This window comes from Elgaria multicarinata, chromosome 12 (genome assembly GCF_023053635.1).
Source record: "Elgaria multicarinata webbii isolate HBS135686 ecotype San Diego chromosome 12, rElgMul1.1.pri, whole genome shotgun sequence".
Taxonomy (NCBI): domain Eukaryota; kingdom Metazoa; phylum Chordata; class Lepidosauria; order Squamata; family Anguidae; genus Elgaria; species Elgaria multicarinata.
The window spans coordinates 9,120,386-9,142,743 of NC_086182.1; the positions used below are offsets into that span (position 1 = coordinate 9,120,386).

Here is a 22,358-nt window from a genome sequence, read left to right on the forward strand (position 1 = left end):
TCCAGTTAAAAGGGTCTCAGGCAGCAAGACGGGGAAAGGCCTCTCTCAGCTTCAGGCCTTGGGGCACCGTGGTCAGATGGCGCAGACAGTACTGGGCTAACCCAGGATAAGCCAGCTTCATAGCTTAGTGAAATGGTCATGACTCGGAAGTTGCCTGTGGGGAAGGACCACGGGACTGTGATGGATGCTTTCCATCTGCAAGATCCCAGTCTGAACAACCTACAGATTAAACTAATCAGGGTTCCTCCCACCCTAGTACAGAGACTCTATAGTTGGTTTAAAACAGGAAGCAAACAGTTTCTGATCTCCTTCTCATGGCTGCGCCACAGGAGGAAGGCTGAGCGCAAGGCTTGCTGCTGCTAGTGCAAATGGCACCATAGTTCAGTGTTACATCTAAGACGGGCCGCCTTGGCTTCCATTGTAGAGGAAGCCCCGATTCCTATTCAAAGCCAACTGCCATGTGACATCCAAGCGGCTCGTCTCGAGACGAAGGAAAAAGAAAACACGGCAATAACTTACACTGTTGACAAAGCCGATAAGCTGTGCTATGCTCTGGGTTACTTCATTGTGGCTTCCACCCAAATAGTTGTACTGAAAAAGAATGCATTTCTATTTTATTTAATCAATAAAACAGTTTTGTTTTGTTTTTAAAAAATTATTTAATACTTCAACATACATCAATACAATAAAAAAACAATACTACATAATACATAAATTGTTAGATAACATTTGATAACATATATTCTAACTTATTTTATTAACATAATCATACTTAACATAAAAGTGCACCCCCACCACGGGATCTTATTCCTGTTTCCAAAATCTCATTGTTTCTTCTGGAGGTGCTTTCCCACTCCCCTTAGATAACAAAAATTCTAGGAACTGTTTCCATATTCCCTCAAAATCATTCGTTTTTATCTTTCCTCGTCTAACTTTTATATTACATGTTAATTTGTCATTAATAGCAATAGCCCATATTTCTTTATACCAATCTTCTATATGATAATCCCCTTGAACCTTCCAATTCCTAGATATCATTAACCTTGCTGCTGTTAACAAATTAGTTATCAATTCTTTTGTCTCTTTGCTACAATTTAATTCTCCATATAATGATAACAATGCCACTATAGGTGTCTCTTCAATCTCCATTCCTAAAATTTCTTTTATCTCATTAAACACCATTTTCCACAATTTTTGTACAAATTCACATTCCCACCACATATGTAAATAAGTTCCTTTTTTTTTTACAACCTCTCCAGCAATTTGCTGAGTTTAACTTATTTATTTTATTTAATCTCACCAGGGTTAGATACCACCTCCATATAATCTTATAATAATTTTCTTTTATCCTCACAGACATACTTCACAACACTCTTTGTTTCCATATTCGTTCCCAGCTCTGTTGCCCTATTTGTTCCTTCAAGTCAGTTTCCCAAACCATCTTGCCAGTACTTTCTGTCTCCACCTTTTCAACTAATATTCTATATATTTCACTCATTAACCCTTTTATTAATTTATTTTCCCCTTTCTCAATTTCTTTTTTTAAGATCAGCTCCTCAAATTTCGTAGTCACTCTACACTCTCCATTATCCTTTATCCATTTCTTCGTCGATTTAAAACAGTTTTTTTAAATTATTTTATACTTCCACTGCTGGCAACACACTGCAGTCCTCTAAATGAACTTGGGTCAAAGAGCTGAGCTAGACATGTTGGGCCAGACATACATAAAAAGGAGTCTCAGCGTGCTTTCAATGTGCTTTTTAATGCACCTGTGAAGTGGAGCAGTGAATCAAAGGAGCTGCTGAAACAAAGGTGAACAGGGAAACCTTTCCTACACACACAGGATGTAGCACACTGTCAGGTATAGAGATTCTGCAAGGCCAGGAGGCCTTGCAGGTTGTAGGTAGATTTAATTAGAACTAGGTTGGCACATCAGAGATAACTTAGCACAGATTCTGACATGCCAACCTAGTTCTAATTAAATCTACCTACAACCTGCAAGGCCTCCCGGCCTTGCAGAACCCCTACACCTGACACACACCAAATTAGAGCCTGCAGGATTCCTGGCTCAGAGCCTTTAGCTGGGTGAGATGGCCTTTAGGGTCATCATCATCCATCTGTCATTTCTGAATTTCAGGGTGCCTTCAGAAGGATGGGTCCTAGCACTACCAATCAAAAGGCACAGCGCAGCTATTCTGCCTTTCCCATCTTAATGTGTGTGCTTTTTGTGGTAAGATAAAAGATGGAAGAAATGGCAGGAAAACATGGAAGGGTTACAAGTGGAAGATGACGTTGTCTGGACTACCACCACCATTACCACCACCATAAAATTCCATGAATGAAGCAGGGTGACTGAACAATAAAAGCCTCCTCTGGAAGCAGCCTCAGCCTTCTGCCAAGGGGCATTATCTTATTTTATCTTCGCAATAAGCTTAGACTGAGAGAAAGTGACTGGCTCAAGTTTACACAGCAAGCAAGGACTTAAAACCAGGGAGAGGTATCTATACTAGGGGTGTGCACGGACCCCCCGCTCCGCTTCACTTGCAGATCCGCCATTTTTCGGAGCGGGTCGCTCCGCCCCGCCCCCGCTCCGCCCACTTCCGCTCCGCTCCGCTCGGAGCTCCGGATCCGGATCCGGAGCTCCGTTTTTGCCCCCCCATAGGGTTGCATTGAAAGCTAAAAAAGTAAACAACTTTTTTTCCGTTGAAGTTAGAAACCTCACGTTTGGCACCATGACACCTCATGGGCGTATACACACACACGCCAAGTTTCAAGGCAATCCCATCATCCCCTGATTTTTGGCGAATTTTTGAAAATCGGGCACCCCACACACAACATCCCTGCGAGGTGGGCAGGGGAGGAGGGAGGGAAGGCAGGCAGGCATGCAGCTGGCATTTCTGGGGGCATAAGGAAGGGAGCCAAGGATAAGCCAGTAATGCATAGAAAATGGAATAAATCAATCAATAAACAAAGGAGGGGTGGAATTAAAAGCAGCAGTGTTGCTCAATAAACAGCAAGAAGAATTAAAAAAAAAAGGCTATATCTGTCTTTTACCAGCAATAGGGGGACGTGCCCGGGGGAGGGGGAAGTAGCTGCCAGTTCAAGACAGCCACCAACAGCTCTGAGAAGAAGTAAAACGCTCACTTCAACTCATAACAGGCATTGCTCCACCACTGAAAAGTGACCATTCACTTCAACTCATGATAGGCATTGCTCCACCGTTTTACTCTCTTTGGAAGGCTCTATGGCCTTCCAGTGCAGGAGAGAGTGGGGGCACGTCCACGATGAGATGCCCTAGGGGAGCTCATCCCCTTGCACCACATCGATTCAGTTGTTCACCAAGGTTAGGGTGGGGAGCAGTGCTGTGTTTTCTATCTCTTATTCTTGGCTTAGTATATGATTTCAGGTTGTGTTTGTGCATTTGGTGGGGCTACTGTGTTAAAAAACACGGGGAAAAGCCCGTTCAGATGAAGAAAGAGAAGTTTCCCAGAATCCCAAGTTACCTGTTTTGCCTATGCCCTCCTCCAACTTTGGGATCATCATGACCGGGAGCTGACTCTGCCCCTCAGCCCTTTGAAAAAGGTATTTTTCCCGCCGATTTTTAAAAAACTTCTAGCCCGCGACCCGTACGATGCAGAAAGTTGAGAGTGGTCTCAAAATGACCCCCATCCACGACTCTCTGTGCACAAGAATTTTCAGAACGATAGCTTAAACCCCCCCCCAGTTATCCCCGATTCTTTCCCTCAATGCAATCCTATGGGCGAAAAGCCGAAACGGAGCCCCGCGGTTGACCCTATTTTTAAAAAACTTCTAGCCCGCGACCCGTACGATGCAGAAAGTTGAGAGTGGTCTCAAAATGACCCCCATCCACGACTCTCTGTGCACAAGAATTTTCAGAACGATAGCTTAAACCCCCCCCCAGTTATCCCCGATTCTTTCCCTCAATGCAATCCTATGGGCGAAAAGCCGAAACGGAGCCCCGCGGTTGACCCTATTTTTAAAAAACTTCTAGCCCGCGACCCGTACGATGCAGAAAGTTGAGAGTGGTCTCAAAATGACCCCCATCCACGACTCTCTGTGCACAAGAATTTTCAGAACGATAGCTTAAACCCCCCCCCAGTTATCCCCGATTCTTTCCCTCAATGCAATCCTATGGGCGAAAAGCCGAAACGCAGTTTGAGCCCCGCGGTTGACCCGATTTTTAAAAAAATATTGCACGTGAACCACAGCACGCAGAGAGGTGAGAGTGGTCTCAAAATGACCCCCATCCACGACTCTCTGTGCACAAGAATTTCCAGAACGATAGCTTCAAAAACAACGTAGTTATGCGCGATTATTTGCCGCAATGCAATCCTATGGCGAAATGTTTTCAAGATGGCGACCGGAGCGCTCCGCCTGAACTCGGAGCTCCGAAAAATGGTCGCTTCTCTTCGCCTTGCTTCTAGGGGGTCCGCGGTCCGCTCCTACTCCGCCTCTGGGTAAGGCGGAGCAGGCCAATCCGCTACTGCTTCTACGCTCCTAATCGGAGCGGAGCACATCCCTAATCTATACATCTTCAAAGCTCTGTGGTAGCTGCGAATCAGCGCTGTGTTGGTTATACGACACAGCACCAAATCACAGCTACCACTGGGCTTTTCCCCAGAACTGCACCATAAAAAAGACGGGGACTTACCCTGACTTTTTTCTTCAAAGCGAGGTCACCATGGCCCTTCTACCATGTGAGCTCACTCCGGTGCTGAGCCAGGGGAGATTCAGGGGGGATGGCGATCAGTAATTGGTCGCTGGAAGCCAGGAAGAGGGTGGGGGTGGGCTCCAGTACCCAGATGAGCACCAGGAAACCCTGTGTTCCATTCCGGCGTGGGGATTTCCCAGCCTGCAGCAGAGATACTGCGGGGTTTCAGGGGCAAAGAACAGCAAAGCAGAGCCGTGAAGATAGGCCCCAGGTCTCAACATCTAAAACCGACGCTCAATCCCATACACAACACTACCCCTGGAGATAGCTCTTCCTAGGATTCAAGGGACATTTTAGATGGTCAGAGACTTACCAAATCCTTGTCCAAAACGATATACATTTCTATGTATCTGTGCACTTTAGTGATATCTGTCAGTGGCTGAGGACAGACATAAAAAAAAACACTTTTAGTTATGATTGCTCTACTTTACTTACTGGAGCTTTTACTGTGCTGGAAGCATACAGAATGTGTTTTCATTAGCTATAACTTCTTAGAACCAAAATATAGCCACATCCAGCATTAGATGTACCCCAGTGAAGCTGTTTTCTGTTAGTACCCTGCTATATGCATAACTAGAGGCATCCCCCTACATTTTGCACTTGCAACTAGAAACCTGAGCTGTCTAAACACTCAGGGTGGCACCGCGTGGATTATATGACGCAGCAGCAATCACGCACCCACCCAGGGGCTTTCCGCCAAAGCTGCAGAGAAAAAAAATTGGGGACTTACCCTGACTTTTCCCTCCGGAGCAAGGCGAAGACGCGCAAGATGATGTCAAGACAGCCCCTAAGCCTCGCTCCAGAGTCGCACCAGAGGTGTGGCTGGGTGGATGGTGACCCCTGATTGGTCGCTGTCCACCTGGGCAAAGGACGGGGGGGGGGGAGACCAGCAGGGCCGGTGCCAGACTATTTTGCGCTCTAGGCAAGGTGAGCTCTGGGCGCAGGCAGGGAGGGGGGCTACCTCATGGTGGTGTGTGTGAGGGGGTGTCACTTGCACTGTCCACAGCCTTCGGCTGTCCTCTGGCCTGCTCCTCTTCCATCTCCTCCATGTCATCTCCAAGGATTTTGCAACAAGCAACACACACACACACACACACACACACAGTGGAAACGAGCAGCATCTCTCCGGGGCCTCTGATTGCAGCTACAGAAAAAGGCTGGCCATGCGGGGGCACATGCAAGCCAAGCCCCCACCCTTCAAAACCTCCGACCCCAGGAGTGGGGAGAGGGGGCAGTCTGCACCCCTCTGATGTCTGTGCCCTAGGCGGCTGCCTAGTTGGCCTTAATGGTAGCACCGGCCCTGGTGACCGGCACCGGAAACCCTGCACTTACCCTGCAGCGTCAAGGTTAGCCACCACCGCTGCCCCTCAGCAGTGAAAGCATGGCGGCAACCCACTGTCGTAAAGACAAGCCCCCTGCCCATGAACGGCCAACATCCACATTCTTCAGCAGCCATTTCTAGCCTTGGGCGCTTTCCTCAAAGACCTGCTGTGCAGCTGGAACAGCTGACAACAAGGGAGGCTTATTTAGTATTTATTTACATGCATTTGGAAGATTTATATCCTGCCTTTCAATCAAATGATCTTCAAGGCGGCTTACAACAGGTGATATCAGACACAACCCCCAAGCACACATAGCCCGACAGTCCTTAATCCTCTGGCCAATGGACAGGGCCTTTGTTCTCTGCAGTCCCTGGGCAACTGACAGTAGGAGCTGGGTGTTCTTTCTGGCACAGAGAGAGAAGCAAGCTGCCTGTTATCGGCTCCTTCTTTTTTTAGCACATCTCCTCACTGCTATGTTCTCCTGCAAAGGAAGGGGGCACAACCTTCTGCTTCCCTTTGGCTCTGCAGTCCCCAGGCAACTTTTGTCCTATCCTAATAAGTCTTGTCTATTCTCTCTCTCTCTCTCTCTCTGTGTGTGTGTGTGTGTGTGTATCAAGAACTTCAATCAGGAAGCAAGATATAAATACTCCAAGCAAATAATAACATTGACAGCAATCATTCCTAAATGTCATTTTCAAAGGAAAGAAGATTTAGCACTTACGATAGTATCCGATTGCAGCTTATAAGACAGGTTTTCATCCTGCACTTGACTGTCCCCATGTGTGAAATCTCCTGTCCATAGCGGGCTCTTGATGTTTTTGTTGTTGATTTGATAAATGAGGTGCTCAAACGTGCTTGAGGATTCCAAATGCTCAATTCCATAGCTGACATTCTCAAACTGCAGCAGCCCTCTGAAAAACAGAAAAGCACGTCTCACAGGACCGCTTTTTATCATAAGCCACCCTGGCAATGTACGTATCTGAAAGGTAAAGTGTAAATCTAAATACTGGGGCTGTTCAGACAGCACGCTAAGCCATGGTTAGGCTGCTAACCCTTTTGCAGCAAATGTGTAGTGAACGTGTTTAAACCGTGGTTATGTAGCCACCATGGTGAGGAATGGTTCACATGACACGTTAAGTCAAGGTTCACATGACCCACTAAGCCATAATGTTTAGCTCAGAATGCTTAACCAACATGGCTTAGCGTGTCGTCTGAACAGAAATAACTCAGCTGCTAGATAAAGGTGATTCTGAAACTTCCACTCAAGGCAGTGGAGAGTGTGAAATGCAGTGCCTCCCTGAAGCATCTGGAGACTGGCTTATGTCTGGACTGGACAGGTAATTGAGCCAAGCTTACCTGAGCTCCGAACAGTCTCTTACCTGAGCCCTGAACAGGTGCTGAGTATTGCAACAGAATTGGGGAAACCTTCAATATAGCCTTGATAGAAGCATTCATTCTAAAGACATTATTAAAAAAAAGTAAGTGGTTGACATAGCATATTTCCCTAACTGAGACGCTCCATTAATCAGATTTACATATAGTTTTAAAAACACACGAAAGCCTCATCTTCCTGCGCCACAGCTTGTCTGCACTTCGCCATCCCCGCTATTCTCCCAGAATCATACTTTTAAGTTATTCATACTATTCATTATGTCCCCATCTGTACCATTGCAAAATGCATTGTATGTCAGGCTGCCCTTGGAGATGTTCTGGAAACTACAGTTAATACAAAATACAGCAGCAAGATTACTAAGTGGGTCCAGGCACATGGAACACTGCTCACTAGTCTTGAAACAGTTTTAGAGCGTCATCAGACAAGTGTTTTATTGCACCCTCATTACTGGGCACTCACGGATTTTCCTGGGTCCTATTCACGACGACGTCCATCTCCTGTGCGTCTCCCGACCCTTCTAGCCTTCTTCCCATGACAAAAAAAGATCCCGGTAAGCCCAATTTATTTTTAGAAACAGAACTTGCCGCTATCTCCTGCTGTGTGCAGTAGAAGTGGTGTGATAAAAAACGGCCCACTGAATGGGCCACGTGGACGTTGTTTACTTCCTCTTTCTTCTCTGTGAGAAAGAGGAAGTATTGTGCAAGAGAAGCGGGGGCGGAGAAGCGATAGTAGGGAACCATGATTTCCCCCCATTTGATGGAGTTCTTAGTGGCTTCTGATCCATTGCTGGCCCCAGTTCAAAGTGCTAGTTTTAATTGCACAGCCCTAAACAGTTTAGGCCTACGAGATCTCATCTCTTTCTACATAATCCAGTCTGGGAATTAAGGTCCACTTCAGAGGCCCTTCTGTGGGTCCTTGCATCATCTGAGGCAAGACAGGGGATGACCAGGCTTTTTCTGTTGTGGCACCCCTTCTCTGGAACATGCTCCCCAAAGAAGCTTGCCTAGTGCCATCTCAGTTATCTTTTAGGGGCCAGATGAAAACATTTTTTAAAAATTTGCCCAGGTTTTTAAGGATGTTTAATTAGACTGATGGGCCTATCTTTTTTAAAAAAAGTTATCTTATGTCACAATATTCTTCTACCATCCTGTATTAAACATCTCAGCATTTAGTGACCCTAAGGTCATCTTCAGGGGTCCTTCTCCGCAAGCCCCTGCCAAAGGAAGTGAGGCAGGTGGCTACCAGGAGGAGGGCCTTCTCTGCTGTGGCACCCCGGCTGTGGAATGAGCTCCCTAAGGAGGTTCGCTTGGCACCTACATTATATGCCTTTAGACGCCAGGTGAAGACTTTTTTATTCTCCCAGCATTTTAACAGTCTATAAATAAATTTTAATTTGGTGTTTAAAATTTGTAATTTTGCATTGCTGCTGTTTTTATCTGGTTGTGCTTTTATATTGTATTTTATATTATGGTTTTATAGTGTTGTTTTATACTTTGAATGGTTTTAATTTTTGTGAACCGCCCAGATAGCTCCAGCTATTGGGCAGTATAGAAATGCAATAAAATAAATAAATAAATAGTGAACTGCTTTGGAAGGTATTATACCTTAAAAGCAGTATATAAACGCTTACATAAATAAAGAAATCTCTGAAACTACACCAAGAAGCTGCAAAACGCATTGCAGAACCCTTACCTGAACATTCGGGAAATTAGGATGCACAAAGCCCCCTTGGTTGTATGTATAAACCATAAAGTCATTTGGCAAAAATGTTCTGTGAATAAATACAACAAAATTGCTTTTACGTTGGTACTGCAAAACATCCTACAGGAAAAACCTCACAGGGCTGTGTTGAAGAGGTTACAAGTGAACCTTCACAAGGAGGTTGGGGCCTGCTTTTGTCAGTTAGCAGCCAGAACAATAGAAACGGATAAATGTATCAGAAATAAGCAGATAGTGCTAAGCAGGGAGGCAAAGTGCCCATCATAATGACGAGCGGGGTACGTGTGGAGGCAGAGTTCCCTACAAATTTCCGTCAGTGAAGTACAACATCTAGGGTGGAAGGAAGGTTGGGTTCACCACAAAGCTGCCTCCCTGTGCAATTGTTTCCCCCTTCTCCAACTGGGTTAAATGGTAGCCAATCACTTCTATAGAAAGAAGTCAAGGGGTGAACTTGGGGACTCTACTAGCGTGGGAGCTAAATCTGTTCTCTATCCCTGTACAACCCAGACATTAAGAATCAGGGTAACCTGTAACCGCATAGCCCTGTCCTGGGCTCTGTTTCTTGGTCACACGCAAGTGTGACAGTTTGCTGAAAGAGAGGAATGGAAACTCGGGTTGTTGGAAGAGAAATGGATGGAACATTACGAAGTTTTGAAAAAGTTGGGGATTTACCCTGACTTTTTCAAAAGGAGTGACGTCAAAATGGTGCCTCCACCAGCTGATGTCACTCCAGGGCTAATCCAGGGGTCAACCCAGGGGAGGTGCCTGTAAGAAGGTGACCATCAGGAAGAGGACGAGGGTGGCTCCGATACCCGGATGGAAGGGGCCTATAAAGAATCCACCCTAAAGCATCCCTGACAGATGCTTGTCCAGCTGCCTCTTGAACGCTTCTAGTGTGGGAGAGCCCACCACCTCCCTAGGTAACTGGTTCCATTGTCATACTGCTCTAACAGTCAGGAAGTTTTTCCTGATGTCCAGCCGGAATCTGTCTTCCTGTAACTTGAGCCCGTTATTCCGTGTCCTGCACTCTGGGATGATCAAGAAGAGATCCTGGCCCTCCTCTGTTTGACAACCTTTTAAGTATTTGAGGAGTGCTATCATGTCTCCCCTCAATCTTCTCTTCTCCAGGCTAAACATGCCCCGTTGTTTCAGGCCTTAGCTAGACCGAAGATTTATCCCGGGATCGTCCCGGGATCATCCCTGTTCATGTAAATGACACACAAGGGATCCCAGGAGCAGGCAGGGATGACCCCGGGACGACCCCGAGATAAACCTTGGGTCTAGCTAAGGCCTCAGTCTCTCTTCATAGGGCTTTGTTTCCAGACCCCTGATCATCCTGGTTGCCCTCTTCTGAACACGCTCCAGGTTGTCTGCGTCCTTCTTGAATTGTGGAGCCCAGACCTGGACTCAATACTCTAGATGAGGCCTAACCAGGGCCGAATAGAGAGGAACCAGTACGCGATTTGGAAGCTATACTTCTATTAATGCAGCCCCAAATAGCATTTGCCTTTCTTGCAGCCATATCGCACTGTTGGCTCATATTCAGCCTAGAAATCCCACGCTCCCTCCTCGGCATCGGGGTTACCTGACACCACCCCAGGAGAGGGAAAGCGTGGTTTGAGAGGGAGACGGCACCAACCCGGTTCCATGAAGACAGCCCCTTGGTGATTCCCTTCCCAAGGAAGCTCACCAGGCACCATTTTAAAGGAGACATTTTTAGCTCTATCATGTTATGCCAATCCTTAGCCATCTGCATTGGCTACCAGTACGTTTCCAGGCTCATTTCAAAGTGCTGGTTTTAACTTTAAGGCCCAAAAGAACTTGGGAGCCAGGTTGCCTGGAGCACTTTCCCTAGGAAACTGAGCACACCACGCTACGTTAGCGGTAGTGTCACACTGGATACTGTCCTATCTTTTTAATTTACTGTACGCCGCCCAGAAAACTCCAGTTCTTGGGTGGTCTAAAAGTGCAGATCAATAACAGTTTTTAAAGAATTTTTTAAATGCTGGCGTTTAATTTTCCTGCTGTTTTTTTTTAGAAGTGTTTTACATTGTTGCTGTTTTTTTATTGTGGTTTTAGGAGGGAGGTTTTGCATTTTTAATCCTATATAAGCTGCTCCAGGAACCTGCTGGTGGAAGAGTAAGATAAGCAGCTTTTTCTTTAACAAATAAAGAAATGCATCCTCTGTGTGGTCCTTCACCTAGAAGAGGCAGGGCATCCAAGCTGAGTATTCTCACGTTGCCTGCCTCTGACTTTCCTGGGGTCTCCAAGCAAAGTGATTTTTAAGAACTCCAAATGCCCAGCCGTCCCACCCTCTGGCCCTGCATCGACTGGTGCAACCTCCCCCAATCTAAAGCCCTCCAGATGTCTGAACCACATCCTGTGAGTTGTAGTCTAACACATCCGGAGTTCATCAGGTTGGGTGAGGCTATACTAGTGCAATCAAAATCAGATGCAAGTTACAGTGCAATCCTCTACATGTCTACTCAGAAGTATGCCCCACTGAGTTCAATGGGGCTTACTCCAAGGTAAGTAAGCATAGGACCGCAGCCTTAGTAAGTTCAGATACTACTAATAATGCTCTGAGTATCTTTCAAGCGCTTATCAGCCAGGAACAAGAGAGGAAGGCGGGAGACCTGAGAAGACTTGTCAGCTACCAAATGTTTATAAGCCATGTTTACACAAGACAAAGGATTAAGAACAGGGCATCACTTACTGTTGCTTCAGATGAACTGTGTACTTCTTCTTATTTATTGTAATAATATAGGTCTGTATGCTCTGGACAGTTTGGAACAAACAAAGAAAAAGACAATTCATCAGAAGACTATTTTGAAACAGTATTTCTGCACGTTAAATAAACCATCTCTGTTGTATTGCACTTGGTGATGCTGGCTTTGGCAATGATTGGCTGTTGCTCTTCCAATGCTACAGAAAGGCAGGATAAGACCCTGGGAAACAAAGGAAGAAGAAGCAGGGTTGAGGGAAGGGGGGGGCAGGCTTTTGATAAACCATCAGTCTAGGGAAAACCAAGGCAGCTTGGGAAATTAGGGCTGGGATTGAGAAATCGATCCAAAGGAAGGAGGGGAAGAGGAGAATGCCAGAAGGAGAAGCCAAAGAGGGGTGGGGGAAAACTAGGAGAAAGAATGATTAGAGAGGAATAATAATAATAATAATAATAATAATAATAATAATAATAATAATAATAATAATAGGACATTAATTCGAAATAGCCAGCCAAATCTTTCTGGTTTCATTTAAAATGCTCTAATACTGAGTGGACTCTTGTATGCAAGGATCAGCAAATGAACATCTGGAACAAAGAGCTATTTGGGGGATCCCTCAGTGGGTGATGGAGTGGAACTGCTGCTAAAAAACAACAACAAAGAACAGAAGTAATAGGGGTGATGTATAGGAATGCACTGTGAAGTTAACCAGATGATGTTTCTACCCTGCCCATACCTCTGAGGCACAGAATGGCCTGCCAGGAGGGTTTGGCAATGAATTTGACTGGAAGGGACTGTAATTCTCTGAGGCTTTGGGAAACAGGGATCTAGGGGCGCCAAGTTGACGTTGCGCTGCCGCTACACCCGGTTTTGCTGGTGTGGGTGGTGAATAATCCCCACTGGGGGAGGCAGCGTGGACATTCTGGAAGCCATTAGGGTTGCCAGGCCCAACTCGTCCCCCTCCTGTGGCTTCAGGTTACCAATGACAGGTCGCCTTCTGCCCAGGAACGCCCCTGGCGCAGCCCCTGAGTAAGGACAGATGGCGAAGAGCCGCATTGACCTCGCTTGGGCAGGAAAAATCAGGATAACTCCCCGACTTTTCCGCTCTGCATCTTCAACTCTTTGCCCCAGGGTGGCTCTGAATCGGCGGCTGTGTCATATAACCGATGCAGCGTGGTTTCGGAGCCACTCCGAGGCAAAGACAACCCACAGACAGCCCCCTAGACTCAAACAGCCAATCCACACATAACGACTCACTAAAAGCAAAGTAGGGGAGGGACCCCACTGTGTTGTCTCCGGCAGTTCTACTGAACTCAATAGAACCTGAAAAGCCAAATGTGAATTTAGCTGAAAAGCACTGTAACCAGATGGGGATCAGAAATGCATGCCAAGTATTTATTTATTAAATAAATCCAATGGAACTAGACAGACACTTTACAAAAAAAATGACATTAGACACTTTTCAGAAGATTTGGACTTGTTGTACTACTTTTTTTGTTTTGCTTGTGGATACGAACGCTGAGATGCTTTTAATCAATTGGGGGAGAATAAGATAAGTTGCTATTGATGTCACACATGATCTAAGGACCCTCCCTTAGACTTTGGGCACAGGGGGATAGTTTAATCCAGCCTTCCCCAAACTGGTGACCTCCAGATGTGTAGGTCTACAACTTCCATCATACTCAACTAGACGATGGGAATTGTAGACTCACACATCTGGAATGCACCAGATTGGGGGAGACTGGATTAATTTAACTTGTCAGAAATATTTGGAAGCATGGAAACAACTGATAATGCTTCCACTGAACCACAGGCAGCATAACTAATGTGAAATTATATGAATTGGCAGTTTGTGTTTTAAATAAAGAAATAATTTAAAAAAAAACAAATTATTTGAATTATTTGCCTTGATGATAAAACCTATTATCTCAGAAGATGTCATGCTGAAGGAGCAGTTAGATGGGAATACACCTCCAGCTCCTTGGAATTCTGATGCCTTAAACCACCAATCAGAATAGTCTATTAATCTGTCCTTTTCAGCAACTGCATCTATCATCTGAAAGCTGTAGCCCTAGATTGCTCTAGCAGCAACTGATACGCTTTGAACAGCGAAAGAGACTGTTGCAAACAGGTGACTCCTCCTCTAAGAAGATGAGGTTGGAGCAAGAAGGAACCTAGCCACTATGAGGATATATACAATCTCAATCCAAACTTCAATTAATAATTGAAATGTCTTAGCTAGCAAGCCTTTGCTTTATTCATTATCATTCGCTCAAAGTTTGTTTCCTCTACTTCACATACACTGAAATTATTTCATTTAAAACATTGTGTTTCTACAATGCAAGGTTTAGAATAATGGGGAGAACAATCCCCATCTTGCCCCTAGGGGGGCAAGATGCTCCCCCTAGAAAGCATCTTGCCGGGGAGGGGGGAGGGCAGGGAGGGATAGGATTTTTCAGATTCCTGGATCCAAGGCTGGAGGCCACCCCGACCTCAGGCCCAGGAGTCTGAGCTCCCCCTGCCCCCACTCCCCCTCACAGCCAGTGCAGAGAGAGCCACACTGGCTGCCTCTACCAGCTTGAAATGCGAGCTCGGACAGGGGGGAAAGGGAGAATGCCAGCGAGAGGGGAGGCGACTGGGGTAGAGAGGATAAGAGCTATCCCCACCCTCCATCCCTCTCCCTCACCACGGGAGGCACAGTGCGCCTCTTCCTGCTGGAGGAGATTCGTCAACTAACAGTCTTTTAGCATTTAAGAAAGCTATAAAGACTGATCTCTTCCGGCAGGCCTATCCAGTGGAATTTTAGGATGCTTTTAGTATGTTTTTAGGAAGTTTTAACAATGTATACTGTGTTTTGATTAATATTATATGTATTTTATACTTGCTGTTGTTCCCCACCTCGATCAGAATGGAGAGGCGGGTTAGAAATAAAATTATTATTATTATTATTATTATTATTATTATTATTATTATTTCTCTGCATTGGCCTCTGTGTTCGGAGGCTTACGAGTATCAAAGGTGGATCCAATAGGATTGCTCCCCAAATTTCTTAATTCCAAATACCTCATCTTCTCCTAGGTTATCCTCAGTTATGTTGGATGGTATCTTCTGTGGATATGTGATATGCAAAATCTTTTGACAATCTAGAGAAGAAGAAAAATAGTAAGATGCCAATTAATTTAACAATCATGATCAACAGAAATTTGGTGGTTTTTTAAAAAAAATCTCTTTCTCCAAACTGAAATGATCAGCAACAAAATGTCTTGTGACACCTTAAAGGTGAACATGTATATATTGTGGCATAAGATTTGTGGCCCATGAAAGCTTATGGCACAATATGGCTTGATTTATACAAGATGTGGGTCCTTAGGTGTATAAGGTTTCTCGGCTATGTTTAAATTTACTTACTATCTGCATTGGCCCATTTATGTGTTTAATGTTAGCATACCAATAACGCACCTGCCAAGACCATCTATCTGAACACACAATCTGTAGGTAAACACAAAAGTCTAGTACACTGATAGCATGAAATTAAGCATGTTTACTCAGCAGTAAGTCCCACTGAGTTCAACGGAATTTAGTAAATATGTTCAGAATGTCAGCCTTAAAAGTTTTTGGATGTTGTTTTTTTAAACTCTTAGGAGATCAGGCCAAGTCCATACAGTTTGGCCAAGCTTTTAAGAGCAACAAATATTGGCTGACTTGTAACTGTTTCTATCTGTACCTGTACTGCTTTTTAATTTATGTTCGGTTCCTCTTTTGCCAGCTGTTCACTGTATGGGGGTGAAGTTGCTTTTAATATTATTTTAACCAGAGTTGAAAGCTGTCTATATATATGTCAGTGGAAAAAGTGGGATAAAAATATTTTAAATGTCATTTACACTCCTGTGCAAACTTTCCTGGGAGTAAGCCCTACCGAAGACAGTGGGTCTTATATCTGAGCAAGCGTACTTAGTATGAATTGTTAAATGCAGTTGCATGAAAGAAGATTACATGGATTAGGGCTTTCTAAGTGTCCAGTGTCGTGCATAAATAATAAGAGCCATTGTGGATCAGACCAAAACCCTATATATAGTCCAGCATTCTATCCACATAGTGACCAAGCAGGTGTTTAAAGGAAGTCCACAAATTGGACACAAAGGCAATAGCCCTGTCCCGCTGATAGCCAGTATCAGTCTAAGGTGTCACAAATCCTTTTGTTTGTCTTTGTGCAACAGTTGTCTGTTGCTTTGGAATCATTATCATCATCATTGCTGCAAGATAAATATTTTTTGCTTTTCAGTAGGGACATCAAAATCTTGAAAAGAGTTGCTACTTTCTTAATGGGACTTTCTTAAAGTCTGTGCCAGGATTTGTAAGTTAGATGTAAAAAGTTTAACTGTTTTATATTAGCCTTGTACAATTTATCCTTGGTTTGTTTAACAGCCACTTTTATTTAAAAAATGGACACCAGTATTATGGAAGTTGTTGGTATGTTTTGGATTTATTAATCATGTTCTGATCTATGCTTCATTAGTTCACTCTTACTTTTGTAATACACTGGATATTTTTTTCTGGGTTATATTGTGATGAATTAGTGTTATAAGCAATAACAGTGAACTTCTTCTTGTTGTTGTGACTATTATTAACAGCAGCAGCACATCAGAACTTGCCAAATCCCACTAAGGAAAAATAAACCAAAAAGCCATCTTTCACCCTCCAAACGAACAGTATCTCAAATAAGTCAATGGCATTGGCCAATATGAAATTTATCATCATCATCATCTCAAGTGGACTGCCCATGAAACCTTATGCCCTAATGCGTTTTCTAGTTGTTGTTGTTGTTGTTGTTGTTGTTGTTGTTATTATCCCGCCTTTTGCCCAACACTGGGCCTTTGAGGTGCCACAAGACTTGGTTGTATTTGCTGCAACAGACTAACAACACAGCCACTCATTTGAAAATATAGTAGTAGTAGTTAATTTCTACGGTGGCAGTTCTAGGGAAAGGAGAAAAGGCTGGGAGAAAGCCAAGTAACTGGAGGGTGAGGAGCGGCGCGGTCTATGGCGAGGCCTCCGCCCCAAAGGATGCGGCCAGGCCCCGGAGCGTGAGGGCCGGCGCGACGAGTCCATGGCCCGGGCCTGGCTGGGCCTAGCGGGAGGCGCGGCCCATTTGGGTCCTCGTCCCCGCCACTCACTTACCCAGGCCCGTCAAGAGGCCGGCGCTGAGGAGGAGCAGCCCCAGTCGGAGTCTCATGGCTCGCGGGCGGCTTAGCGCTTCCTCCGCCGCTTGTCCTCCCGCTCGCTTAACGGTCTCGCCTAGAACGGCGGCCCGAACCTGCGAGGCAGGCCTGGCTTTGCCTTGCGGCCGGGGAGAAAGCCTCGCCCTCAGCCCGCTCCACGGCGAGCGAGGGAAGGGATGGAGGGGGCGCGGTATGGCCCCTGTTGTTGGCCCCATACGACCGTCCAACGGCCCCTTTAATCCTTCCCCTCTCTTGCCGTGGAAGAAAACGGATCATCTTTGGACGAAGGAGGCTGGCGAGGATCTGGAGGAATCGATGGTACTAATTTCATTATCTCACTTATTTTTAATCTTTACAAGCCGCCTTTCAACAACGCCCTTTGCACATTCCTCCATAGGTCTTCATGGTATATGTTTAGGGCGCAGTTCTATGCGTGTTTAGATAACCCCCCAAAAAACCCCAACCCCTGTAACTCACAGCATTCCCCAGTTGCAGGACATTTTTCTTTCTTTCTACACATGCATAGGATTGCACCCTTAGGGATGGAGGGGTGCTGGGAGTTGTAGGACTTTACACAGAGGTGGGAGGGATGTTTTTTGCTGTCTAAACATGCATAGGATTGCGCCCTTCCTCAGCATCCTATGCATGTTTAATCCTATACATATCTAAACATGCGCCAAGCTGACTTTAATGCAGCTGCTCCTAGGTTAAAACCAGGGCTTCTTGTATGGTCACTTAACCCATTGAACCTGTTGCGGTGGAGGAAATAATGAAGCTTCTGCTAGTCGCTGCCATTGTCCCTGGATCTTATTGATAGCAATGCTTTGACCCAAGAGAATGCCAGAGCAGGCAGAAGGGTTAGAAAAGCAAGGTTGGAAGGAAGTGTGTTCCAGAGGAATAAGATGAAGGGGAGACCAGGAAGAGGAGTGTGAGAAGGGAAGGAAAACTCTTTTAAAAAAGGAGAACATGCCATTATAAGTGATGTGCATGGCCATAGTTGTAGAGGATATTCAGATAACCCACCAAATCTTTGGCTCTGACTCTGGTCGGATCTGCAATATACATGATCCACATTACTATCTTTCAAATATCTGGGCGACTACAATAGTTCAAGTATTTTATTACTGCAAATGCAGACATATGAATATATACAAACACGGTTAAAGACTTTATTTTTGGCAGGAATTATGGAGAAATTTACCAAACAAGTGAATGCTGAACAGCTACTGCCGTGTGGGAATAAGTCTTAGCATAATTTAATAAGAATCGTTTCATTCTCTGAAGCTGGTGTAGCAGACATCTCTTTGTAACAGTCATTACCCATCATGAATTACACCGGGATATCCCACCGCCTTGCCTAATGCTAATTAATGACTCCAAGTCTCACAGAATCTTTTCTAGCAGATATATTTTATTTATTTATTTTAAAATCTGGCTTAATCAGTGGTGCAAAGATTGATACAATTCAATCCAACAAGATTTAGCCAATGTAAACATCCTGACTGACATGAAAAGCAACATTTTAAAGTGATGAAAGATCTGTATACTGGATTCTTCAGCAGGCTGCTAGGATTTAAAGTGCTCATAACATTTTCAATGGGCTTTGAATAAAAGAATGGATTTTGCACCAGGACTGGTGCTATCACACGAACGATGTTCTGGCAAGTGTGTAGAGTTGGAGAATGTGCACGCTGGCCGTGCCATTAACATGCACAGTCAGTAGTTGTTGGAGTGACATCCCCAACATCACACATTTACCATTTCTCTCTCCCGATCTCTTTATATCTATGTCTATATATTTATAAAACTTTAGCAGCACTGAATAGCTTGGCGTGGGTGTCTGAAGGCCACGTGGGATAAACACAAGCTGAAGGGCTGCCACTCATTTGCATGGCATTAGCACTATTTGCATAGCATCTTTGTGACCCTGACAAATGCCGAATGGTAATTTGGGGGTGAGGTGATGACAACAAATGATACCTCTGCAATATTCCCATCTGGACAGTGATCCTCAAATACAAGAATTTCGCACTCAGCCCCCAAATAATTCTCAAGAGGCAAACATCAAAGTTACAGGAATCAACATACAGTGAAATTGTGCTTTTTAAAAATGCTCTTCGTTTCCAGTCCTTGAGACTGGTTGTTGTCACATTTTCAAGCATCCCTCTGATTCAAACTTCTTTTTAACACTGAAAGCTAGAATACATAGGATCCTAGCCAGTCCGTGACAGCTGGACATAAGTGCCTTGTGAACCATTAGTAGCCCGTTCCCCAGCCTTGACCCCAAAAAGGGATTCTTTCATACCTTTATTCTGAATAACCATTAATGGTAAATTAGAAGAATTTGCTGTACTGCTATTCATTAGCTAACACGTGTTAAGTTAAACTTCCCTAACATCCTTTATTAACTACAGTTTAGTGTCAGCCAGCACACAGTTAAAATTGCCTTTGTTTTAACATGTGTTAATATACATACAGACGCACACGATTTCACACACCATTAAAACCTATGCACAACAATACATTTCATCTTCTTTTGAGAAGGAGGACGCTTCCAGATGAAGCTTTAACTGTGCAATGGCCCTGCCTCATTCACAGAATTTTACGGGTGGTCCAGACTATGTCGTCTTCAGTTTATAACTCTCCCATCATTTCCTCTCACACAGAAAATCTGCTAAAGGAAAGACAGAATAGCTGCACAATGTCTTTTGATTGGTTGCGCTTGACGACGCCTGTCTGGAAGCACGCATAGCCCAAGTCTCCAATCCTATACCCGCTTACCAGGGAGTAAGTCTCATTGAACTCAACTGGGCTTACTTCTGAGTAGACATGTATAGAAATGCACTGTAATTTTTCTTAGCCGTGTGACTTTTAGCTGCGTGCAAGCAAATAACCTGCTCCAGTCCACACAAGACAATTTGAAATTTTTGTTCTTGTTAGTGTACTAATCCAAACTGAATTGCAATATTAAAGAAGAGAACGTAATATTAAAGAAGAGAACTCAAAACAGACTCCTCAGCCACCATAACCTGGCTCCTTCCTGGCTTTGCAATTAGAATTACTGATACACATACCTGTGGAGCAAATGCCAATTCGGCTGTTAGTTTTGACCTTCCCGCTATGTGTTCAGGTGGCCCTTTTTATTTTATAAGAACCACATATGCACATATGCATGTCCATTGCTTGCTTCATTCATGTGTTTTTTAAAGTTAATTTTAAAAAGTGGAAAATTGCTCCCAAGATAGCAGGGGGCAGGGGAGGCATCTCTTGGTGACATAACGGATACCAGCCAATCCGATCAGTGCTATCCATACCTATCTATTGCAAAGCTGCAGAAGGGCTTTTGTTTTTAAATTCACAGCGCGTGACCCTTCTCAACAAGGTAGATTCGGATTAAATGCAGCAGAGTTTCCTAATCAGCCCCATTGCTCTCATAATGTTATGCCTGTCTTCATGCAAGTGTTTGATTCTCTATAAAATTAAGTCGGGAGGTAAGAGAGGAACCCACGTACTGAGTATTTTATACATAAAACTAATCATAAAAAGGGGGAAGACATAGTTACAACCCCAAAAGTTATATTTCAGACTGATCCACTTTGCCAGAGGTTCAGCCCAGCTGTAGTTTGCACAGTTTTCACAGCCTCTGCGGGTTTCGGTTCCTGGAGCTTTGGTAGAGGTATTTGCTTGATAAGTTTACATTCCTTGGTTTTGCATTTCGTTTCGTTTGTTTTTCCTTATCCGGTGTGGAGAGGAAACGGAAGGGTTTCAAGGGCCACGATGCCAAACTGATGCAGCGATGTCTCAGCAAACAGGGCAGCTCGTGAAAGACACACTGAGAGTTATATGGGAGGCAAAGGCGCTGGTCGAGAAGGGTAGAATTGTTCCTGAGTTTTTGTCGTCTTCAGCACTGGGGGTGGAGGCCTGCAACAAAGACGGATAGTCAAGTGTCACCTTTTTAGTTGATTAATCAGTTGCCTTCTCGCCTGTTCATCAATTATATTTAAATAAATGTACACAATACATTATTATTAGTAGTAGTAGTACTAATAAGATAATGCCATCTGTGTTCATTGCTCTTTACAAAGAACAGGAATGACAGGTCCCTTCCCCCAAAGGCCTTACGATCTAAAATAGACAAAGGGAAGGAATACAAGAAGGGGGAAACGGAGGTATGGATAAACAGGGAGGAAATGAGTTTAGTTCAATTATGTGTACTTCGGCTGGGTTGCCATAACGCTGGGCCCATGGCCATCTGTGTGTCCACAGGCACCTCTCTTAGCATCTATTGGTTTCCCTATTTTAAAAAATTTGATTTGATTTCAGTGGTGGTCCCCCAATTATGGAATGATCTCGCCGATGAGGCTCGCCTGGCGCCAACGTTGTTATCTTTTCGGCACCAGGTCAAGACTTTTCTCTTTTCCCAGGCATTTAACAGCATTTAACAATGCTAAGTTTGTTTTTTAACGGACCCCAGAACTGTTGTTTTTAAATGGATACCGTTGTTTTTATACTGTTTTATGTTTTGGATGGTTTTAAATTTTGTATACTTTTTAATGTTCACTGTTTTTAACTTTTGTAAACCGCCCAGAGAGCTTCGGCTATGGGGCGGTATATAAATGTAATAAATCAAATCAAATCTTATATGTATGTGTATGTGTATATATTGAAAATACTAGGAGGCTGGCATGCTCCAAACAAAGTCCCACTCTTTAATCTTATCTTTTTCCCCAAAAAATGCCTCTGGGCTCCACATGGGCTCCAGTGGCACTCTTAGAAAATAAAAATGGCGGGTGGCTGCAGCCCAGCACTTCGTTGTGTCTTTCTCTGAGTTTTGCCTTCTGTGAAATGGGTATTGTTGTGCTTTGTGGGGCAAAGGTATAATTTGATATTTGAGGCTCAGACCCACCTTTGCCTTGTACTCAATTTCTTGGTCAAGTTATTTGTATGTGAGCGTTTTTAGTCTGTCTTCTCTGAAATGATAGTTGGAGCAGAAAACTATGGATCCAGAAGAGTAGTTTTGTGCTTTGGAGCTCAGACCCCACCTGTACCTTACACTAAGCTTCTCATCCAAATTACTTTGCTTAAACGCTCACCAATGTTTTGTGACCAACCATGCCCACCATGGCATCCATTTTATGAATGGGGCAATCACACTGTGGCAAATTCCAAATATGCCTATTGTCCCCTGGCATAAGGCATATGGACTGAGGAAATAATCCAAAGGCTTCCAGAAAACACGAGTGTTGAGAA

General features: G+C 44.4%; 2 protein-coding genes across 2 annotated transcripts in view; both read right to left on the reverse strand.

The window, feature by feature from the left end:
• Positions 1–17,323, reverse strand: part of LOC134407605 (disintegrin and metalloproteinase domain-containing protein 2-like) — a 34,695-nt gene extending 17,372 nt beyond the window's left edge. The window contains exons 1-8 of the mRNA XM_063139473.1: positions 17,068–17,323; positions 14,953–15,032; positions 11,883–11,944; positions 9,140–9,218; positions 7,434–7,510; positions 6,776–6,965; positions 5,046–5,111; positions 520–591 (exon numbers count right to left, since the gene is read on the reverse strand). Coding sequence (XP_062995543.1) covers positions 520–591; positions 5,046–5,111; positions 6,776–6,965; positions 7,434–7,510; positions 9,140–9,218; positions 11,883–11,944; positions 14,953–15,032; positions 17,068–17,323 — 882 coding nt within the window. The remainder of the gene's footprint in view (positions 1–519; positions 592–5,045; positions 5,112–6,775; positions 6,966–7,433; positions 7,511–9,139; positions 9,219–11,882; positions 11,945–14,952; positions 15,033–17,067) is intronic.
• A 728-nt stretch (positions 17,324–18,051) lies between these two features.
• The window catches only part of ADAM9 (ADAM metallopeptidase domain 9), a 78,393-nt gene continuing 74,086 nt past the window's right edge, over positions 18,052–22,358 (reverse strand). The window contains exon 22 of the mRNA XM_063139282.1: positions 18,052–21,029. Coding sequence (XP_062995352.1) covers positions 20,948–21,029 — 82 coding nt within the window. The 3' untranslated portion in view covers positions 18,052–20,947. The remainder of the gene's footprint in view (positions 21,030–22,358) is intronic.